Genomic DNA, 22,781 nt, shown 5'->3' on the forward strand with positions numbered 1-22,781 from the left:
TTCAAGAGGGAGTAATGATTTTTTTTTTGTCAAAACTACCTTCACTACAAGAATGTTCCTTTCAATACTGAGAGAGCAAAATAATATTTTATTTATTCTATGGTCTAGTAGTTAAGGCACAAAGCTAGAAACCAAGAGACAATAAGTTATATTCTTGCCTTAAGCATGAAAATCGGCTAGGTGCCTGGACCAGTCATTCTCTTTCAGTCCAGTCCACCTCACAGACTTGTACTGGAGAAAATAAGAGAAAGGAGGAGTACTAGGGTTCACCTCCTTGAGTTATTTATCAATATATAAAAAAGGTGAATTAAAATAATTAAGTAAAGATTTGTAACATTTTTGTAGCTGCCCATCTTATACCAAACTCTGGTGACTTGCTAAACTTCAGGGGGATCATAGGGCAGGGGCTTCCTGGGTAAATCAGAGGGCAACATTTAAAAGAGAGGACTAGGGTTGTACCCACCATGTCCAGGACAGACATCTAGAGAGAGAGGCTGTTCCACAGATAACCTGGTGCCATGCAGGTAATAACCAGTGCCTTGAATTACATTTAAAGAAAACTACAACCTAGTGCAGCTCATGCACTGGCTAAACCTAAAAGCATCCATCACTTTACATGCTGCCACATTCTGGACCAGTTGTAATGTTAGGGTGGTCTTCAAGGATAGCCCCATAAAAACCATGTTGCAGTAATCCAACAGGGAGTAACCAGGACACAAATGAGGCCTCATGGTCCAGAAAGGAACACAATTTATACACAAAACAGATCTGTACAAAGCCACAGCCACCACCACCACCACCCCCAGCATAGCTGCCACCTTGCTCCTCAAGCAGGAGTCATTAAGTCTAGGAGGATCCCCAAATTGCATACCAGCTCAGTTAGGGTTGAATCAAAGTTGGTTTCTCCCCATCCAGACCAGGGGTGGGTTCTACTTACCTTTACTACTGGGTCGCAACTGGGTCGCACATGCGCGCTTGCTTCGCTCACATGCGCAGAAGCTTCCTGATAACATCTGGGTCAGTGGGTGGAGCCTCCCGCCAGTTTTATTACCAGTTCTTGTGAACCGGTCCGAACTGGGTGCAACCCACCACTGATCCAGACCCTTACAGCCTTCAGGCACTCAGAAGCACAGCAACAGCAGCATCTGCCCTGGCAGGGTTGGAGATGTATAACTGGGTATCATCAGCATACGGATGATACCACAGACCATGCCATTGGATGACCAACCCCAGTGGTTTCTTGTAGATGTTAAAGAGGAAGGCAAAAGACTTGATAGGAGATCACTGCTTTGATCAACTATCAAAAATGCCACTTGAACATTTGTAAAATGTTAGAGGCTAGGAGAATGAAAGTATGTCTTTTAAAGAAAATAAAAGCACACAGATTCAGGACTATCAGGACATGTGTAATGAGTGGACTTCGTTATAATTCGCAGTATGGCTTGCTCTAGATTCATTCAGCTTAAGTGAAACGAGGTGCTCTGCCAAAGATAGCTCTGCCTGAATTCATGATAGCTCTTAAGAGAAGAAAATATCCATGGGGAAGGAGTTTATGCATGACATTCAACCCTCCTCATTCCTCTGCAATCATTCTCATTAATAGCAGGCACCGCTTTCTGCTTGGTTCCCCCTCCTCCTCCCGAATTTCTAGAATTTCATCATAGCTATTTGGGCAGTGCAAGAGAGGAACTGCATTTAGCAGATTTATATTTATTTATTTATTTATTTACTTATTTATTTATTTATTTATTTATTTATTTATTTATTTATTTATTTAGTCACAACATCTCTCAAATCTTCTTGGTCCACTTCTTCCAAATTTTGAAACCTAAGGAAATAAGACATTTTATCCATCTGTGGTCCAAGCACAGCATTGCCTGTCGTCTCCTCTCTTTTCTGCACTGCCGCATCTCACCCTCAGACCTTCCATTTTCTGCTTGTTTTCTGCTGAGACTTGTTGAGTATCCTTTAAATCCTTTTGGATAGTCACAATTTCTGCTCTTATTTCCGTTTGGCCTCTTTGCAAATCATCCAGTTTCTTGTCCATATTGGATAACTTTTCCAGAATTCTCTCCATCTCTCCAGCAGTTGGTCTCTGACCTTTTGCCATTTAAAAAAAAATTTCAAAATCCTCAGGCAAGCACAGTATCCTTGTAATTTCCTCCGGATCCACCAGGGGGCACTCACAGGAGCAACGAGTCCAGAGTACAGTTAGTCAACCAGGAAGCCGAAGGGAAGTGATGTCATCAAGATTCTCATAGTGAAGGCGGAAGCTGGACGCCACCATTGTTCCCCAGAGGGAGGGGGGGCCTCAAACCCTCCCTCCTAAATTTCTCCATCACCTCTTCTCTCCAGAGCTCCACAAAACCGGTAATCTTCTTATTTTAAGTTCTCCTCTCTCCAGAATGACTCGTGCTCCTTCCAGCCGCAGGGGAGAAAAACCCCCCCGCACTCCGGAGCACTCCACTCGCGTTTACCGATATCCCCTTCCCTTCTCCATTCCTCAATTCTTCTCCGTTCCCTGTTCACCACCAGGCTGCTGCAAGTATAAATCAAAGCCCGGTGTCACGGGCTGGCAGGCGGCGACCAAAGTAATGGCCGTGGCCTGTGGCCTCCGAACCCCGCCGAGCCTAGGACGCGCCAGCATCGGTCCCCCCAGTCCTGTATGTCGGCTGGGAGACCCCTGGCGAGCCGTCCGTGCGGCAGGTGTCCTTTTCGGAACACCTGGCCCCTAGGGGCCTCGGCGGCGGCCGGATTCGGGCACTGGGGGCAGGAGAAGCGCCTCCAGACGACCGTTGCCACTGGACACCGGAAGTCGTCTTTGGAGAATAGACCCTATTCTGCCTCCTTAGTCCCCACCACTATGCCAGTCAAAGGCACTGGGTAGGGAGGGAGAGAGCATCCTTTGCCTCCATACAGCAAATGGGCCCAATCTAACCTGTTGCAATGCCAGCTGGCCCCATTTGGACTCCCCCAATTCAAAGTGCTCAAAGGACAAAAATGCCTCATTTTTAGAAACAGGATAATTTTTGTTTTATTTTTAATAAAAAAAAATAGGGGATAAAACTGAAAGCAGGGGTCCTTGGGATGCAAAAGGGTTCCCCCAATAGTTTGCAACTTTCCTGCAAAATAGCCTGAAGCCAGATTCTAACAGTATTTTCAAGACTGGTGGTTGTTGTTTTTAATCTGTTGGGAAAGAGATTAAAATTCCCCATTGCTTTCCAATCCCAGAAGCTTCCTTCTATAGTTTTCATTCTTAATCACACACACCCCCGCCCAACAAATGTAAAAGGTATTGAAGAACTGACAATGACACTTTCTGTAGCTCTTCAGTAACATCACCTGTGGCCCTCACACTGGTCAAAGGAGCAGGTTGTGTATAGTATTGGACCTGGGAAAATTGTGTAGTGAAGTGACACTGGATTTGTTGATGGCTTTTGACAACAAATAAAAAAAGGAACAACCGTACAGTTCTTGTGAGGTATCAATAAGCACTTCATATCAAATTTGTCACTTCAGATTTTTTACAGAAGTGTTTGATGTAATTGATGTGTTCTCTCTAGAGTACCTTGGGAATTATCTTAAAGAAACAGACCACAATTGTGCTGTGTTTCTTGTATTCAAGTAGTATGTGGGATGAATAATAAAGCGGACCCATTGTGGAACAATGAAAGACTTTGCTTTCACAGTTAATCGAATAAAAGGGATACAAATGACAAGACTCTTTCTGAATATTTTACAACAGGGAGGCATTTCAGAAATAAGGGATTAGAAAGCATTGCATGGAAAATCCCCTATCGATGTTGCCTACATTCACATGCCCATGTCACACTATGTATATTCTAAAGTGTTAATTGAAACTTAAGAACTGTTACATGATATATTTATTAAGAGAAAGTGGACTAGGATGCAGTCTTTTGTCCATAGGCACATTGTTTATATCATACTGTAAATCACTAAAGAACATTGACTTAAGACCAAGTTAGATGTGACAATTGCTTGAGTGCAATTAATGAACATAGTTTAAATAGACAGTCAAGATGATTTCTCACAGTCATAATCAGTGAGAACAACTGATAGATCAAAATGATGTAAACTATCAGTGAATAAATAGATAACATAACAACATTTGTAAAGAAACTAAGATTGTAGAGAAATTGTTTTAATTGTTTATGTAGCAAAACTGCATGTCCTTTTTTCCCCTTTAGGAAAAAAATACAGTAAGTCCTTTTCTGTAGGCTAAAATGTCACTTACCCAAAAACATATAATCGGTATTTCTGTCCTGAAAAAAATTAAGCCTCAATAGGATGTTTCACTGGATCCCAACAAATATCTTAAATTATTCAGAATTTAATTTCTATAACATATTTTTCATTTGCATAATATGATGTGAATGTGTATGTGTGTGTGTGTGTGTATACACATGTGCACACTAATGGGTGCCATATTTAGATAATGAAAACTATTCAATGCAACGATAGTGAAAATGAGTTTATTGACAATTCAGCTCAGATCAAGAATGGCACACATCTCGGTTTTCCTGAGCAAGTCTGCAATGGCTTGCACAAAGCAGGGAACAAAGACTGGAATGAGTTTTGAGAGATAGTTAAAGCCTTGCCTCTAGCCATCTCTCAACACCTTCACCAATCACAACAGTGCTATGATTGGCAGATAGTTTCCCACCAGCTGGACTTCAGCTGTAGCAGGTAGTATACATCTGTAGCCTCTGGAGTGTTTGTAAAATATACATATTAATGAAGTTTCATATATTTTCCATTATTTTAATTGTTGAAACTTTCAAAATGGAAAAGGATAAATAAAAGGTTAAATCAAGTATGATGAAGTTACATATCTTTTAGTAAGTAACATTCTATTGGTAAAATGGGTGCATGTGTATGATCAATTTGGCAAATAAACATAAGTATATTTCTTTTACAGCCATAATCCCAATGAAAACAATATTCATGGTGACCAAACAAATTCATTTCTTACTATGGAGGTGTCATAGTATTCCAAAGCTTGAGAATGCCTAATGAAGTATGGAAACAATTGTAGCATTGTGCTATAATTTTTGTATTGAACTTTCCCCTGCATGTAAAATAAGTTTTAATTCATCTTCAATGAAATACTTGCATGGATCTTCAGAATTTCTGAGAATAAAAAATTAGCTGTCCAATTACTATAAGGACAGGAAAATCGTCTTTTTCACTAAAAAAATATATATTAATCTTATAGAGGAACAGGCTGAATACTGGTGGAATTCCCAGAGTGCTTTGGACAAGCTAAGGAAATAGAGTGTAAGCAGAGAAGGGGTGCAAAATCAAAGTGAAGGAAGGATGGTTGGACACAATACATGGAACAAAAGGAATTAAGGATAGACATTGCTAATCAAAAGGGCACTTAAAATTTATAGTGCTTGAATTCAAGATGGACTATGAAAGAGAAGGAGAAGGATGCTAGAGGGATTAAATTTATAGGGTGGGTGAACAAAATAAATGAGCTAAAAAGCAAGCATCTGAAAGAAGTTGGGAATTTAGGAAAGGAGGAGGCAAGGGGAAAGTACAGTATCATAATTCTATGTGAGTTCGTTCAGAAATAATTTCCACAGAATTCAAGGGCATTTTTAATGAAAGTATAAGATCACTGCCTAGGTTTGCAAAGGAGTTTTGGAAGGCTGCGAGGAACCAGGGAATGCTTGGAGATAGGATAGCCAGATCGAGGGCATGGAGAGACAAACCTTTTGCATTCATATGATGGGGGGAATATTACAAACCAAGTTATGGGCCCACTCACAAAACAGTAAATGCAGGGATTTAGTTATAAAATGATTGCCATCGTGGGGTATGATTTTTCTGGAGTTGCCTCAATATATAGCTAAATCTAAGTGTGAAACCATAAGTCTAATTTTAGCTGTTCAGTCAATCTATTCACTGCAGCAAAGACTGCATATTTGAAATGCTCAGACCATCAAACGGTCAGGCCAAAATGGATACGCTAATCAGGATACTGTTAGTGTCTATGTCCTCTATTTCTTAAAGCAAAGGGCTGCTTTTCTCTTTGTAAAAAAACAACAACATATACTAAAACACAACTTTTACAGTCTGTTTTCTCAGGGTTTATAATCCTTTTGCAAAATGCTGCACTTTGGGTTGTGTATTCACTACAAACTCCTCAATATAGCCATCACAGGTCATGCATTTCTGTGCATCATCAACAAGCTTTTTGTTTGATATTTACAGCACCAGATATGCACAGATCAGAGTGGCAGAAAATGCCAAGTAAGACAGAAATGCTAAGTATTTTTCCTTTTGCTGCTCTAGGTGCAACACAGTTTTAATTCTTTCTTGCCTTTCTACAAGGGATTTATATTATATTTTTCAATTCAAAGTTTTCAGTTTAAACTTAAGTAGGGATCCCAAAGCTATTTCAGCCAGTGGACACGTTTCACATTTTGCAAATGTATTTTAGGCATTTAGGCATTCATCCAAAATGATTACTTGCTCTATAACGAAATATTGCAAAAGAGCCAGTTTGGTGAGGTGGTTAAGGCAGCAGGCTAGCAACTGGGAGTAGGTGAGTTCAAGTTGTGTTTTAGACACAAAGCCAGCTAGGTAACTTTGGGCCAATCCTTCTCTCAGCTCTGAGAAGGCAAGGGCAACCCACTTCTGAAAAAACTTTACCAAGAAAACTGGAGAGAATAAATGATATGTGGGAATAACCTTGGCAGACGGAGCAAGAAGACACACCAAGGGCATGGTCAGATAAAAGGCAGCTTAGTGCACCACAGGAATGTGGGTGGAAGAAATTCAAAAGAGACTGTCCCTATTTTGGGGGCTGTAAAAGAGATGGGGGAGAGAAGTACTTTCACAATAAAGTAGCCCATCTGATCTCATTTTCTGGTCTACTTTGTAATGCTGATACTGCCAGGAGTCAAAATTGACTTGAAGATGCACACGGACACAGAAACAGACACACAACCCCACCTAAACATTAAATATGGTCTGAAAAACTCCAAATGACCACTAAAGGGCAGCAGTGGTCTTTGCGTCTGTACAACAGTCTTTGCAGGCTGGATCTAGTAACCCCACAAAACATCTCCTGACAAAAAGGCAACTTGGTGGATCAACCCATTGCTCCCTCTAGTTTCCCAGGAAGCTGTTTCCATTTTCCGCATTTTTTTCCCTCCTAGGGAGCTTCCTTTCATTTTTAAAATCTGATAAAATAAAAATCAGATGGAGTTTGGAGTCTGGCAGCTTGCCAAACAAGAATGCATTCCAGCATTGGAATGAGCACCATTCAGGAAAGTTTAAAGATCTCAAAAGAAAGAACACATAAGGAAAAGAGTTGTGGAAGGAAAATGAAAACAGGATAACTCAGTTTTATAGTTCCTGTAATTGCCAACTCTGATGGAAATGAACTGCTTACCATAACAGTAAGAGAAGATGAACATTCCTCAGTACTTTATCGCCTCCCTCAAGGTTTGAGGTTATGCTCAAAAAACCACAGTCTGCCTTCTAAGACAGGGAGGTGTTTTGTTCTTTTTAAGAAATAATATTTGATTCTCTATGCATGTATTGAGAATACACCAAAGGAGAGGTGCTTTAGTTCTGCAGGAATGCAGGTATTCTGCATGCAACAAAGCTTCTAGGAGAATAGAGATTTTTTTAAAAAAATCTCTGGTATGTTAAAGCAGGATTTTCCAAATTGAAAGAATTCTGTAATAGACTCAGGACAAAAAGGGAAAGTTCATTCAGATGCAGCCTTTTTCTGTCACTAAAACTTTGCTTGTTCATCAGGGATTCCAGAGGTTAAAAAGCTAGCCGGAGAAGTTTGAATACCTTGTGCTAGATAACTGCTAACAGCCATTTTCCACAATCATTCTCTCACCCACCTCCATTCCCATGCGCAGAAACCTTACTTCTCCTTTGCCTCTCCCTTACGTGACACAAAAAGGAGTATTTGGCAGTGCTCTATTTTCCATTGAGTGGTCATTCCCCTGTGGGGTGAGGCTTGCTTTGGAGCTGCCACACAGACAGAAGCTCCTGGCCTCCAGGGTTGGGAGCGAGGTAGTGTTTTCTCTCACAGAAGGACCCAACCACAAGTGTGGTGGGAGGCATTGTAGCAATTGGATACCTGCACTCATTTTTAAAGAGGCAATGGAGCTCCTAGCACTTTTCAAGCACCCTGGATGTGGCTTTGATGCTGGGCCGTGCTATGGCAATACCAGAGAAGCTTGGTTCATAACAGGGTTACTCATGAATGGAATTCATTTGCTTGCAGGTCAAAACCACTTCTCTGGCATAGTCTCCAACAGGAAGCTTTCCCTCTAGACTGCCTGGTCAACAATAGGAAAATTTCACTTCAATACTTGCACGCTTTGATCATTTGCTCTCATTCTGGAAAGGAGAAGGAGCAGGGATGTACAGGATGTTTGCAGGGCCCTGCTTCTATCAGCGCTAAGCGGAGCATGAGCGGAGCACGTGAGTGAAGTGGAACAAAATCACACTTTTGTAACAGTGAACCATTGCATGAATGTCTTGGCCTGCCTGGATTTCTCAGAGGCCACAAGAACCCTTGGCCTGATGGGCAGGCTAATTCTTAGATCTGCATCTGCCTTTTCTTTCTGGGCTTTTCTGTCTCATAGCTTTCTTGGTAAATTGCATTATTTGAGTTTTAGGAGTAAATCGGATTTGTGCTACTGCTGGGAAGTAGCGTGTGCAGAATAGTTACGGCCATTTCCTTCCGTAGTTCGTTTGAGATCAGTATATGATGCCATTTGGTCCCTGCCCACAGAACTTGAGCCAAAGTCCTTATTTATGCATATTTGTGGTTAATCCTTCCCCTCAACCCCACTCCTCTGTATCAGACATCTGTCAGATAAATTGGTCTTTTTTTTTTCTTTCTTCCTTTTTTGGGACGAGACTATTTTACACATTTCCAGAAATCACACATAGCTTATCAGCATTTTCCCTCTTCTGTTAAACCAAAAAGTCAAATCCATTTTTGTATTGTAGGATGCAGAACCATTGCTGATTTGAAGGAGTTGTTGGAAATCCAGTTTAGAAGATTTTCATTTTCAAGCTATTTTTTCCCTATTTTTCTCCTCAGATTCTAGCCTATATGACTGTGTTTGCCAAGGAAGATTGGATTTAGTCATTTTAGCCTTTTCCTATCCACTTGCATCTAACCTCAGCGCATGAGGTTTATAAATTAGGACTATGCATGCGTGCTCAGAAGCTTGGGGAAAAAAGAGGGAGGAAAGGCTGGCTGCTTCATCTTATGCAAAGTCCAGAGGACTTCTTCCAAATCATTCTCAAAATGTGCATGGGGTGATATATATTTCATTAGAGTAAATAAAGATAAACTTATTTTTTTGTTAAGCTGAACTTTTCAGGGAATTTTATTAAGAAGATACAGCAGGACTCAAGGAAGGTTGTATGCTAAAAGAGTCAGCAAATTCTAAACTCTCTCAATCAATCCCTCTCTCAGCCAGGGATGAAGGAGCATTAGATGAGCCATTCAGCAGGTGAAAAAGTAAATTCACATTGGGCAGAGTGGAAATCAATCTTGGCCATCAAAGCGCCCCAGTGACAGGTATGAATTGTCCTGCCCGTATTTCATAGATTCACATAGGTGCACAGATAGTATAAATAAATATAAAAACATAAAAATAAACTTATCAATAAATAAAGACATATATTGGAAACCTTCATAATGTTCCTATCCTTTGTCTTCTCTAAACTCAACTTAATTTGCATATCACATCTGCTTTCCTTAGGGACCTTTTCAAGGATAAAGAAATGAAAAAAGTAATCTTCTCTCTGCCATCTAAAAATTCAGCACTTGCAAAATTGCTGCCTTGCCCTATTTAGTTTTTTTTTTAAGTTTATAGAGTATGCTTGAATTTCTTTTTCTTGTAAATTCTATTTCTGAAGTTGATAATAGGACATCCATGCTCCAGAGACTGCCCAAAGCTTCTCAGCATCTTCCAAGATGGCACAGTCAAAATTTGGCAGCGAAGGGGAGATTTTTGACAGACAGTTTTTAAAAAAAAAAATGCAATGAGCATGGTAAAAGTGGATTATTAATTCTCTAAAATGTGTATGCCCTCCATTTTTTTAAAAAGTATGGTTTCTAGGGGAGGGAGACTGCTTTAAGACTGAACAAAATTATCACTGGATTTATGGCAACTTGTAATCATTGGTGCAACAACACTATTACCTGGAAAATACACTCATCACTTTGTGTGGGAGCTTCCTTGACAAATATTTTCATGTTGATAGGAAACCAAACCAAAAAGGACTGATTACAATTCCTCATCACAATCAAATATTGGTAAAGATGTTATGAAAGCAAAGAGAAAAAAGGGAAAAAACTTTCTTATAATTTGTATAAGAGAGGAAAGTGACAGAATGCTTTTCATAAAATAATGAATGGTAAGCTGGACAAAACACCATCTATATGAATGGCCAATCAGAGTCAGTCATTGCCTCTGTAATGGCTGAACCTTTGGTATGGTACTTCATAATCAATTATCCTTGATAAATGCAAGTTAGATCAGGAATATTAGCTTTAAACCTGTAAATACACCGTTGACTTTATATTCAGGCTCCAAAATGAATAATAATGACCATTACTATAATTATCAACTATTCTTTTCTGGAAAATGAATAAAGACTAACACATTTAAAGTATCTTTAGTTGTGGTATGCCCTAAGAATTAAGGAAAGATAATATGCATATAGTTTAAAAAGCAGGCTGAGTTATGTAAATGTAAGCTAAATAAATAAAACATGTTTTAAAATCAAATAAGGCACAGAAATGGATAATTTATTGGGATAGTGATCAAAGAGAATGATATAATTATTTTTTAATTACTGTAGTTCAATAATGCTGTCTATTGTGTAGCATTTGTTTTGTATTTGGGAGAGTATAAAGCATTCTACATTTTATTTAAGGACCATAATAATTAGAAGTATTTTGTTTTGGTTTGTTTCCAAAAGCTTAGAGGAGAAACTCCCTTATTTCCCACCCACAGTGATTAGTCTCCTTACTAAACTTAAATATTATACAAAGGCTTGTCTGTTCATGATGTTGTCTTAATGGACTCTAGAGGATAATCATGCGACCATTTGTCACAGAGCTGAGCCAGTGCATTTACAACCAGAACAAAGCACATTCTGGGCAACATGTGCTTCTTTCCATAAACTAGATCTACACAGAAACACACATATACCACTTGCTAATACTACATCTTCACATTTTCTCTCTGTTTTGGGGTGTGTGTGTGTGTGTGTGTATGGATGGATGTGATGACTAATAATTACTATACAAGTTGAGAGAGCGCAAGCAAGGTGAATAAATGTCCTCCTGGATCATTTTCTCACATTCTAGCCTTCCTGCTTCATGCAAGATACACACCAGTCTTCAAACCAGAAAATCAATGCACTTGGAATAAAGTATTTTTGGTGAGTGAGGAAATGGGTGTGAGAGAGAAAAAGAGGTGTGTCCTACCTTCAGTTGTAGCAAGTGCAGAGAAAGTAAAACTGAACAGTTCTACAGGTGCTTCAAATTAAGGCTGCCTGGGGGTATTAAGTACAAGAACCGTGCATTGTTTCTCCTCGATGCCTCCGAGAAGAGATGTTTGAGACAGGATTGTATTTTTTTGCTCACGAAAAAATTCTAAGGTCCAGTCAGATGTAAGATAGTAGTGCAGTAAAACTTACATAGAATTCAGGAACAAGGGATATCTGAGTCCAGGAAGAAGTTTGTATGAAGGATTCATAGAAGCCTTCATGCCCAAATATACTCTTACTCCTTCTACCCCTCTTAGCTTTGGTGATTATACCTTCCTGGTGAAAAAGAGGAAAATAAAAGTTTGCTTTTGCCATTTTAAACCAATGAGAATTGAAAATACTTTTGCCCTACTGGAAATCCATAACCTCCTTTCAACTTCCCCTAAGTTACACTATCCATAGAAATGAATGTCTTTGAAGAGACTTAGCCCAGTTCCATCTCTTTAGCTCAGCAATTCTTGTTTTATAAATAGGAAATGGCTGGAGAGCTGTATCATAGTGGACAAGAATGGGATATGCTCCAATTTAATGTATTCAATATACTGGGTTTTAGAAATAAATTATAGGTACATTTCTTGTTCCTTGGCATAAAAATTGAGAGGGTGATCCTGGAAATTGATACACCAGCAAATTCACTTAGAGATATGGAAGCTGCTGCCCTGCAGATGCTACTGAACTAAAATGCCCAGAAGCTCAGAGTATGGCAGGAGTGAGATATAATGGTAGTTGTATTTCATCAATATCTGGAGGGCCACAGGTTTTGTATTCCTGAATTAAATAAACTAAAAATCCCCCATTAATAATCCTGTTCTTGCCATTCTCTCATGCTGGATCAAAGGCAATGAGCATGACATAAAATAGTAATATGCTTTATTCTAATCTAGTGAACCTGGAAAGGGCAAAGCTATTTCCACACAGCGTTAACTGAACTCGGTTGCAGCTGTTTGTGACAGATATACTGTCCTTCTTATACACGCAATGAATAGAAGACACAGCAACCGGATGGCTTTTTTCTGCTCATGTAGCACATCTGTCAAGTCAATGTGGAACTGAAGCATAATATAAAAGAAAATCCATTTGGATGCTGAAAGTACTTAGAATAGAGGGGAATTTACATCCTGGGAATAATATACTCCTATATGAAATAGGGACGTGGTGGTTCAGGGACTAGGACATTGAGCTTGTCGATCGAAAGGTCAGCAACTCAGCGGTTCAAATCCCTAGTGCTGCCGTGTAACAGGGTGAGCTCCCGTTACTTGTCCCAGCTTCTGCCAACCTAGCAGTTTCGAAAGCACGTAAAAAAGGAAGTAGAAAAAATAGGGACCACCTTTTGTGGGAAGGTAACAGCGTTCCATGCGACTTTGGCATTGAGTTATGCCGGCCACATGACCATGGAGACGTCTTCGGACAGCGCTGGCTCTTCGGCTTTGAAACGGAGATGAGCACCGCCCCCTAGAGTCGGCAACGATTAGCACGTATGTGCGAGGGGAACCTTTACCTTTACCTTATATGAAATAGTTTAGTCACAGCTTTCAGGCATTCTACAGTAAGTGTATCAGTCTATAGCATAGTTGTCCTAAATTTGCACCCAATTGTGCCCATTCCTGCACTGAGAGGCCTTACTCAGTCACTAATGTCTTAGTCACCTCCCTTTAGACATCTGTAATGCACTTTACATGGGACTGCTCTTGAAGAACATCCGAAAGCTTCAGCTGGTTCAGAATGCAGTGACAGAAAAAGTTTTGGGTGCCTCACAATTCACCTGAATAACAATACAATTGTGTGAGCTATTCCACTGCATTCCAGATGCAATTCAAGATACTGGTTTTCATCTGTAAAGCCCCATATGTCACAGGGCCAGGTTAGGTATACTCTATGTGAGAGTATCTGCTTGTCTACTAGGCTAGATAGGGTGAGTGCGCTCCAGGTGGAATGGTATATTTAGGCATGGACCCTTGGCCGCACTTCCTTCACCCACAGCCACCCATCTCAGCCCATTTACAGCCAGCTTTCCTCCTCTGCTGGCTCTCCCTGGTCATTCTCCATGGCCAATGGGCCCCTGGCCCTCCACCCCTGGTCCTTTCTCTCTGCCCATTTGTCCAGACACTGTTTGACCTGGAGCTTTGGCTGCATGGGACACATAATCCCCAGCCAATCAGGTGGGAGGCAGAAGCAATGGTACTACGGGGATAGCTTGTGATTGGCAATGGGTGATCGCAGGGGCTGTAGTGGGGGGCAGCATGAAATGCAGGATTTTTTTGTTAAAGTGCAAAAGCATCCCGCAGCTCAGGGCCTGGCAGATCTGTCACCAGGATGAGAAGGGAAGGAGAGTCGCAGCAGGAATAGCAGCCATAGGATTCACTGGGTGGACAGACAGACAAGAGTGTGTTGGGGACCAGGAAGGGAGTGAGGAGCGCCTCTAAGGGGCTTCACAAAGACAGCTTGGCTCGCAACTCAGTCAGCTCCAACAAAAGGGAGGAGGTGAAGCAAGGCCGGCTGTCGTGTCCCACTCCTCCGCTGACGGCCGGGTCAGGGAAATCCGAATCAGGCTTGCCTCTGCAGCTGTGCCCAAAGTCCTAGCAAAGTCCTCAGAGCAGGCAGGAGACCAGTAAGTGACTTCAGCAAGATAAGTTCGACTTTTGCCTGACTCAGAGACTGCCAGAAAGCAGATCCTTTATATAGGCCATAGGGTGTGGCTCCATGACTCAGCACTCATTAAGGCCTGCCCCTCCCTTCCTTCTGTTGCCTCCGCCTATCCAATCTTCTGATGCGAGGGTCACTCCAATCAGCTGTTGGTAATAAACCCTCCTCAGGCTCACATGCTGTGGAGGAGGGGGAGGGGTCTAGCTGCTCCGTTTGCCTGGGCATGGAGTCAGGGCTGGGGCCGGGAGGTGCTCCTTCTTCTGCAGTTTGTCTGGGCATGGAGCCAGGACTGGGGCCGGGAGGCATACATTCCTCCGTGTTCGGGAGCAGATAAGAAGGCCCCGGCTGCTCTGAGGGCGGGCAAGACACAACACCGGCATAGCTTCTGGTATTGTGGGGGAGGGGCTGGCAGGCAAATGGTGATGGTGCATGGCTTCTGGCGTTGCTGGGGCATGGGGGGCGCAGCAGGTGAACAGTAGTGGCGCACTGCTTGAGAGGCCCCCTGCCATTACAACTCAGACCTGATGCCTAATAGGCAGTTTGGCTGTTCCCACCATCTCATGCCACTTCCATTGACCGGCCACTTGCCCCCTGCAACACCAGAAGCTGCACACCACCTTTGTTCGACTGCCACACAGACCCCCAATGCTTGCATTCTCAGCCCACTTTTCCATTGTCCATGGTTCCTTTTTCAATTAGAGACAGAATCAGGGAGGGTCCTTATGTGCTTGGAAAGGAAGTGTAGGATTTCTTTCATTTATTAAATTTAATGCCGTACGTTTCTCTATCCTGGGTGATTCTGGGTAACTTACAATGTCATGAATTTGAATAACTCCTTTCACATGAGGCCCTAACCATCAAACAGGTTTGCAAATGTGAAAGGGATCATAGTTTAATCATGAACCAGACGAAAAGCATGAAAACATTTGCATCTTTGCAATTCAAAAAAACCCCTGAGCTTTATATGCCACTCTATAAATTGGCCAGCCGAATTGCCGTGGTGGCACAGTGGTTAAAATATGTTTCAGACAAATTCTGCCCACAGCCAAGTGTTCGATCCTAAACCATTCAGAGAGTGCTGTAAAGTTGTGACCTGTTATGTTATTCCTGTGAGTAATTATAATAAGTGTTCTATTAGACAAGTAGTATTGCTTTTGACATTTCTGCAATCTTCTGCAATCTTGTTACCTTTGATGATCTTGCATGGGTACAACTTAGAACTGATCACCATATCCATAATTATATCATTTCTTTATGTGCGAAGGGGAAAACAGTAGCCATTCATTCCTCCTGTGACTGGCTTGGTTTTCTCCAGAAATACTACATACATAAATACATTGGTACCAAACGCACTACATACAAGAAAGAAAGATAGCATTGAAAAAAGTAACTTTACAATCTGAGCACTTTCCACCATTGCCGCTTGCAGGTCATGCAACTGAAATTCAATCACTTCACAATCTGGTGTAATGGGGAGCATTATATAGTTATAGCTGACATACACATCAAAAATATAAGATCAGTACACATTCACCCATAAATCTCTTCTGCGTCTTTAGCATTGCCCAGCCCATTATAACAATACTTACAATTAATAAATATAAACAGCGTTTATAATTTTTAATTTTTTTCTTGTGGAATTAAATTTATGTGGCAAGAGTTTACATTAATTTCCTAACAATGAAGCCATTACATTCCATACATACAGCTTAAAAACAACAAAAGTCTTGTGGCCTTAAAGAATAGTACATTTATTGTTGGTTTTATCCATCGGACGCCATTTCATCAACTGCATGGAATATGTACCGAGAGGAAAGGAGAGAGGGAAGTGGCACAAGGGGAAGTGAAGAAATGGTAGAAAGCCCCAAAACTTCACCGTTAGACTATCTACTGTTGACTTCACCCCATTTCAAAGGGGTCTTTAAGGGGCTTCCATAAGTACACCAGTGTGCCTACTGTCCTGCTGGTGGCCTGCAGTGCTGGCAGCAGAGTTGGACAGTGAGGAGGTTGGGGAGGAACCTGGGCCAGTCCTGGAGTCTAGGGAAGGCTCGGACGAGTGCTCTGCATCAGAGGCAGAGAAAGGGCCATCTGGGAGATACGTGTGCCTCCGGAGTCTCCAGAGTCGGATCTCAGTGAGACAGAGAAACAGGGGGAGCCTGTCCCCAGTGCGCATATGTGCAGAGCTGCCAGAAGGCAAGAACAGTTAAAACAAAACGGACAACTCAGGAGTAGGGCTTGGCGATGATCGGCCCCTCCCATAAGACTTAAAAGAGGAACAAAGGCACGTGGGCCTTTGCAGGAAGCAACATTGTTAATTCTGTTCAGTTTAAAGTTTGAAGCTCTGTTTGATTCTGGACTCCATGTGGCTTTGCCAATTAGGTCTTTGGCAGCGTGTCAAGGGAGATAAAAGGTGGGTGATTATCAGCCTTATCCCGAAGGACTCTTTACAACTATTTGGGACTCCTCTGTGAATGAACAGAATCCACAGCTGTTGCAGTAAAAGAGGTTTTTGGGACTACTCATGTCTTTTACTGACTCAGGAAGCCTAGATCAGAACACCTGTCCTAATGTTCCCTTTTATACGTATCCATTTCATGTATTCATAATCATGTTTATACTTATATCTGTTATCTAATACATGCTTGATGAAAATAAATAAATAAAAAATAAAAAAATTAACCATCCTGGACAAAAAAAAAAGAGAGATCACCCCAAAAGTGCTTTTTCAAGAAGCAACTGGACTTTCTGGGTTTTTTTTAAAGACATTTCGCTTCTCATCCAAGAAGCTTCTTCAGCTCTGCTTGGATGGTGGGGAATGGAAGGATTTATACTCCTTGCAGACAGCTGGTCATTTGCATCCTTTTAGCGAGTCGTTAAGGTCACCTGGAGGTTTATCTGTGTCAAGGTCATTTGAGTGGTGCAAATGAGTGTGGAGCCTTCTTGGAATTGTTGAATGGACCATGTTGTATCCTGGAGATAGATGATGTCATATCCCTTCCCCACCTGTGGAGAGCTGTTCAATTTTGACATAGATGGCTTCTTTGACCCCTCTTTCAAACCAGCAAGAGAGAAAGAGATGAGAACCACCCTTCAGTGCAAGAATCTCACCTAGCATCTTTTGCCAAAAGTTCCTTTTTTTTTTGTTTTTGTTTACATTTATACCCCGCCCTTCTCCGAAGACTCAGGGCGGCTTACAGTGTATAGGGCATTTGGGTCTACAGATAAGACTCTACCAGGCCTCCACCAAGAAAACAGGTCCTCAAGAAAGGTAATACTACTTTTATTAATGACGGCTAAATAGCCAAATCTTCTAAGTCTGGCTGACCTCACCCCTACCTTATACTTATGAGAATTAGGGAGGTATTTACCTCTGCCTTTCCTGAATGCCTTCTTCTTGTTTTGGACTTAAACCATGTTTGGGCACTTGTTCCATTGGTCACAAATCCACCCTCTCTCTGTCAAAGGGATCTTTCTTATTCTCTACACTTACATTAAGTTCAGTCTTGATGGTACATACCAGATCAAAACAGCCAACGAATTTCAGTAAACGGAATAAATAACTACCAATGTATTCACTTTGATATTTCATCTCAAACAAACGATGCTACCAATCTAACTAGAGAATGTATGATTTGAAGACATTATTGAACTTGGGTTTTGACTATAATAGTGACTTTTTTTTCATGGGCTTGCACCTATGTAGTTTTGTTATGATTTATGCCTTTGACAAATCAAAAGTTTATCACACTCAAGCTGTTGATGCACTTGGCATCTGTTTCAGTTGCATTTTTACTGACAGCAAGCTGCTACTGGCAAGCACTCAGACTTTTTATCATCAAAAATGCACACATTGGCACACCTGGCACCATCCTTTATTCAGCAAAACAGCAAAACAGCACACAAACACTACATTAAAATATGCAATGGGAGAGACTTCCAGTGGCACCGCGTCATTGATGGCTGTCTTTTTTAGACCGCCAGCCCCATGATCTCGTAGAACCGCTCAGACAGCGCAAATCAGCTGTCTGGCGGCTCGGAAACCTTTCCCTCGGGTGAAGAGGGAAAGGTGAGCAATCGAGCTGAGGTAGAGCCCCCCCGGAAAGCCCCAGGATGATACTGGAGGCTTGAAGATGAGGGCTCCCTCCCAAGCTCGACAAGCTCCGGATCCAGGACGCCTCTGCAGGAAAGCAGAGCAAAACGCCGCAACCACGTCTGCGATCAATATTGAATCGGGAATGGATTTTTAAACAGACAGAGCAAAATTAGGAGTACCGGCAGTTGCAAGTATCAAATTTTAACTCCTCAGTCATAGTATAATTTTTTTGAAATGATTTAAGAAGAAGACAGGAAGTGGTGTCTCTGTTGTAACAAGACATGAAAACTAAAGTTAAAGGAAGTGCTCGTTAAAGCTGTCAGCGCTGAAGTTACGTGAAGAGATTAAGCCAAAGAATTATTTTAATTAATTTGATTAATTTAATTACAGTGCTTAAGAGAAGATCTGAAGATTTCCTCTCTTTTTTTTCTTTTTGTAGAGTTTAAAGTTTAACAGAAAATGGCTTTTATGCAAACAAAGTTAAATGTTTCTAAGGACATTGAAGCTTTGCCAGTTCAAATACACAAGCTAAAAGAAGATATGAAAGAATATCTAAAGGGTTTAATAGATCAAAAATTTAGTGAAATAGAAAAAGAAATATTGGAACTTAAAAACACGGTGGAAGCCCAGAATAAGGATATGAGTGAAAGTGTGGTGGTAGTATCTCAATGTTTTTCAAAATGTATGATTCAGTTGGATGAAAGAATGGAAGAAACGGGTCAAGTTAATTTGAATTTGGAAAAGTAAATAGAGGAGGTTCAGAATAATCAAATTAATTTGAATCTGGAAAATAAAATAGAGGAAACTGAAAAAGCAATATTGGAACTTAAAAGTACAGTGGAAGCTTAGAATAAGGATATGAGTGAAAGTGTGCTGGCAGCTTTTCAATGTTTTTCAAAATATGTGATTCAGTGGGATGAAAGAATGGAAGAAATTAATCAAGCTAATTTGAATTTGGAAATGAAAATACAGGAGGTTCAGAGTAATCAAGTTAATTTGAATTTGGAAAATAAAATAGAGGAAGCTCAGAGTACAATGGATAGGGTGGATGAAGAAATTGTTATATTGCAATATAGATTGATGGAGTATGCCTTGAGAGTTAGAGGATTGAAGGAAAATAAGCAGGAGAATTTAAAAGAGATTTTTATATAGGCTTTTACATATATAATTGGAGAATACCCAATAGATTTTGAAGCCCATATTGAAAAAAATTACCGAGTTAATTCTTGGATTGCTAGACAAAGGCAGCTACCAAGAGATGTTGTGATTTATTTCACAACCAAGAAGATTAGGAATGGAATTTTACAAGCATTTTATAAAAATAAAATTCAAATATTAGGACAAGATGTATTAGTGATAAAAGAAATTCCTCCTAAAATGTTAAGAAATAGAAAGGAGTTTGCCTTTTTGGTGGATGAACTTAGGAAACATCAGATACAGTATAGATGGGATGTCCCAGCTGGACTAATAGTGAATTATAAAGGAAGAAAATTTTGTCTTAGTACAGTTTTCAAAGCAAGACATTTTTACACTAAAGTATTAAAGGCTGGAAATATTTTATTGCTAGAAGCTAAGATGAGAACAGGTGTGGAGATGGAAAAAAGCTGGGAGAAAGAAGTAAAACAAACACAAGATAAAGTTGGGCTTGTAATTACTGAAGAAGAAATAGTGGGAAAAGTAGGGAGGTATAAAGAGGAAACAAGAAACAGTTTTAAGCGAAAAGAGTTTTTTTCTTATGGGAAAGGATAAATTATAATTGATATTGAAAATAATATAAGAAGAAAGGTTAATTTATATAATGGTTTTTGTAAGAATAGTTATTTGGAATTTGTAAAAAATTTATTGGTATTTGTTTGAATTTATAATTTAAATGTTGGAGATATGATTGTAGTGATGTTATTTGTTTATATATGGTTGAATTGTTAACAACTGAATTATTTGATTTGGGAGTGCCTTGATAAGAACAGAACAAGAAATGGATTCAATTAAGGAATGTATGAAAAATGGTTATAAAATATTTGGTAATATATAGTGATGGAAATATGGGGAACAATTAGGATTAAATGTAAATGGTACTGTTTGAATTTATAATTTGAAGGTTTGGTAAATTATAGTGATGGAAATATGGGGAAGAATCTGGATTAAAGTTAAATGGTATTGTTTGAATTTATAATTTAAATGCTTGAGTGATTGTAGTATTGTAAATCATTTTGGATAAAAATAGATTTGGGGTTAAATAAGGTAATGATAATAATAGAATAAGAAATGGAGTATTAATGAAATGAAATGAAAAATGATATTATTTGTTATTATGTATGGTAGATTTAAAAACTTGGTGGATTATATAAGATATTATGAAGAATAATAAGGAGTAAACTGACTCTAAATCTAATATCGGTAGTTGGACTTTCTTTACTGAAACATTGGAAGATGGAATACTGTTTATTGTTGAAGATTGGACTAATTTTAATGGATTTAAGAGAGAAAGTAGAAACTTTAGCACTCAAAAGAAGGTCTACGAAAGAATATTCTCAGCGTGTTTGAAGACTACCCACAAGAAAGATATATATTGGAATGGAAAAACTGGATTGATTATATTCAAATCAAATATCAGACTGAAGTATCAAATAGTTTATGAGTGATTGTAAGAATTGTATTGTATTAATGTATTTGTTTATATGGGAAAGGGGAGTTAAGGTTTCAAAGGGGAGAGGAGAGATTATGGATTATGGTTTATTGGTGTAATTTAGTTTATGATTGTTAGATGCAATACCCTGTATTTTGCTCTAGGAAGTCTGGGTGGGGAAGGGTGGAGGGGAGGGGGAAAGGGAGAGGGAGGAGGGGGGAGATGGGGGGGGAATTAATTGGTAAAAAAAATTTGTAAAATTTTTTCAATAAAAAAAATATGCAATGGATAACAAATACAGTAGTTTTAGTCCTTTAACTATCATTGCTAAGCTATAGTAAAATTGTATTGGGATAGCCTTGCAACAAATGGAATAGAACATTTTCACAACTGCTATGTTTCTAACTCCCCCTTCATCTTATAGACAGTCCTAACAAAAATCTGTAAAATAAGTAAAATATTCCTAAAATAATCCTAAACGCTTTAACCAAAAACTTTCTACTATTGACCTCACCCCATTTCTAAGAGGAGCATAAGGGGCGTGCATAAGCGCACAAACGTGCCTACCGTTCCTGTCCTATTGTTTTTCTTTTCTTCTTCATATATATATATATATATATATATATATATATATATATATATATATATATATATATATATATATATATATATATATATATCTTCAGGCTTCAGCTTCGTGCTTCTGGGAGCAATGTGTGAAACCTCAGAAAACAAACATATATATATATATATATATATGCTTATACCTCCTAATTTTTACTCATATATATGTTTATATACTATATAATCTTTTTGTATGATGTTGTGACAAAATAAATAAGGGCTGAGATAAGATAATGGATGGCCTGCTGAGTTCACAAAGGAACAAAGATTTGATATGGTGGTGGGGTGTGGGGAATTTTTATTTAGTAGTATTAGTTATTGCTCTACATCAGCTCTCAATAAACACGCACACAACACAAATACAGGCAGCCAAACATGCATACATGTACATAGTTTTATTTATGAAGGTCAACAAGTAAAAGAATGATGTGGATTAATCTTTTGCTTTTTCATGTAGTCATTTAAGCCATGTTTTTCTTTTCCCACAGTTTGTTTCACCTGTAAGAGTCCTGTGCCACCCTGAGATCTAGGCAAGTATAATCGATTAATATCACTTTTTGGGTGCAGAGCATGGTGCATTGGTTATATATCCTTCACCTAGCTTTATCTCAAGATTTACCAGACTCGCTTTATGTATTTTGTTGATGTAACTTTCTTAACTTGGTTGTGCAACAGGTCAGAGGTTTCTAAAACTCCTAAGTACTTGTATTCTTCTTCTGATGTTACTGCTTTTATCAACTCTTCATTATCAAGTTCAAATCCATCATTTTTCCTGCCGTAACAGCAATCGTTGCACATTTGTCAATGCCAAATTGCATCTCAATATCTCTGCTAAACTTCTCACTGCTTTTCAGCAGTGAGCTCAATTCAGCTTTTATTTTTCCAAACAGTTTTAAATCATCCATTTAGAGCAAAAAAGAATTTTTCAACCCTTTTTTTTGCAAATTAATAGTCACAGTTCATTTTGTTCAAAATACTTGTTAGTGACACCATCGAAAATACAATTAACAGATAGTTATTTTTATTTATTTATTTATTATTTATTATTGGAAGGTTCGTCTCTTGATGTTAAACTTCTCCGATTCTTTGATTGGACCAGCAACCTTGTCTTCCATTGAGCCAATGATCTTTGCACAAAGTTTCCAATGTTTCCACTTACTCTTGTTTTTTCTAGGCACTTGATTCTGATTAGATTAAAATTGGAGATTCTGTAAAATT

General features: G+C 39.5%; 1 protein-coding gene across 1 annotated transcript in view; it reads right to left on the reverse strand.

The window, feature by feature from the left end:
• LOC131199382 (uncharacterized protein K02A2.6-like) overlaps nt 1-22,361 on the reverse strand; it is a 47,007-nt gene extending 24,646 nt beyond the window's left edge. The window contains exon 1 of the mRNA XM_058185153.1: nt 22,183-22,361. Within this exon, the coding sequence (XP_058041136.1) occupies nt 22,183-22,361 (179 nt within the window). The remainder of the gene's footprint in view (nt 1-22,182) is intronic.
• Nucleotides 22,362-22,781: the final 420 nt, after the last annotated feature.

The sequence above is a fragment of the Ahaetulla prasina genome, chromosome 1 (genome assembly GCF_028640845.1).
Source record: "Ahaetulla prasina isolate Xishuangbanna chromosome 1, ASM2864084v1, whole genome shotgun sequence".
In the NCBI taxonomy this organism is placed as follows: domain Eukaryota; kingdom Metazoa; phylum Chordata; class Lepidosauria; order Squamata; family Colubridae; genus Ahaetulla; species Ahaetulla prasina.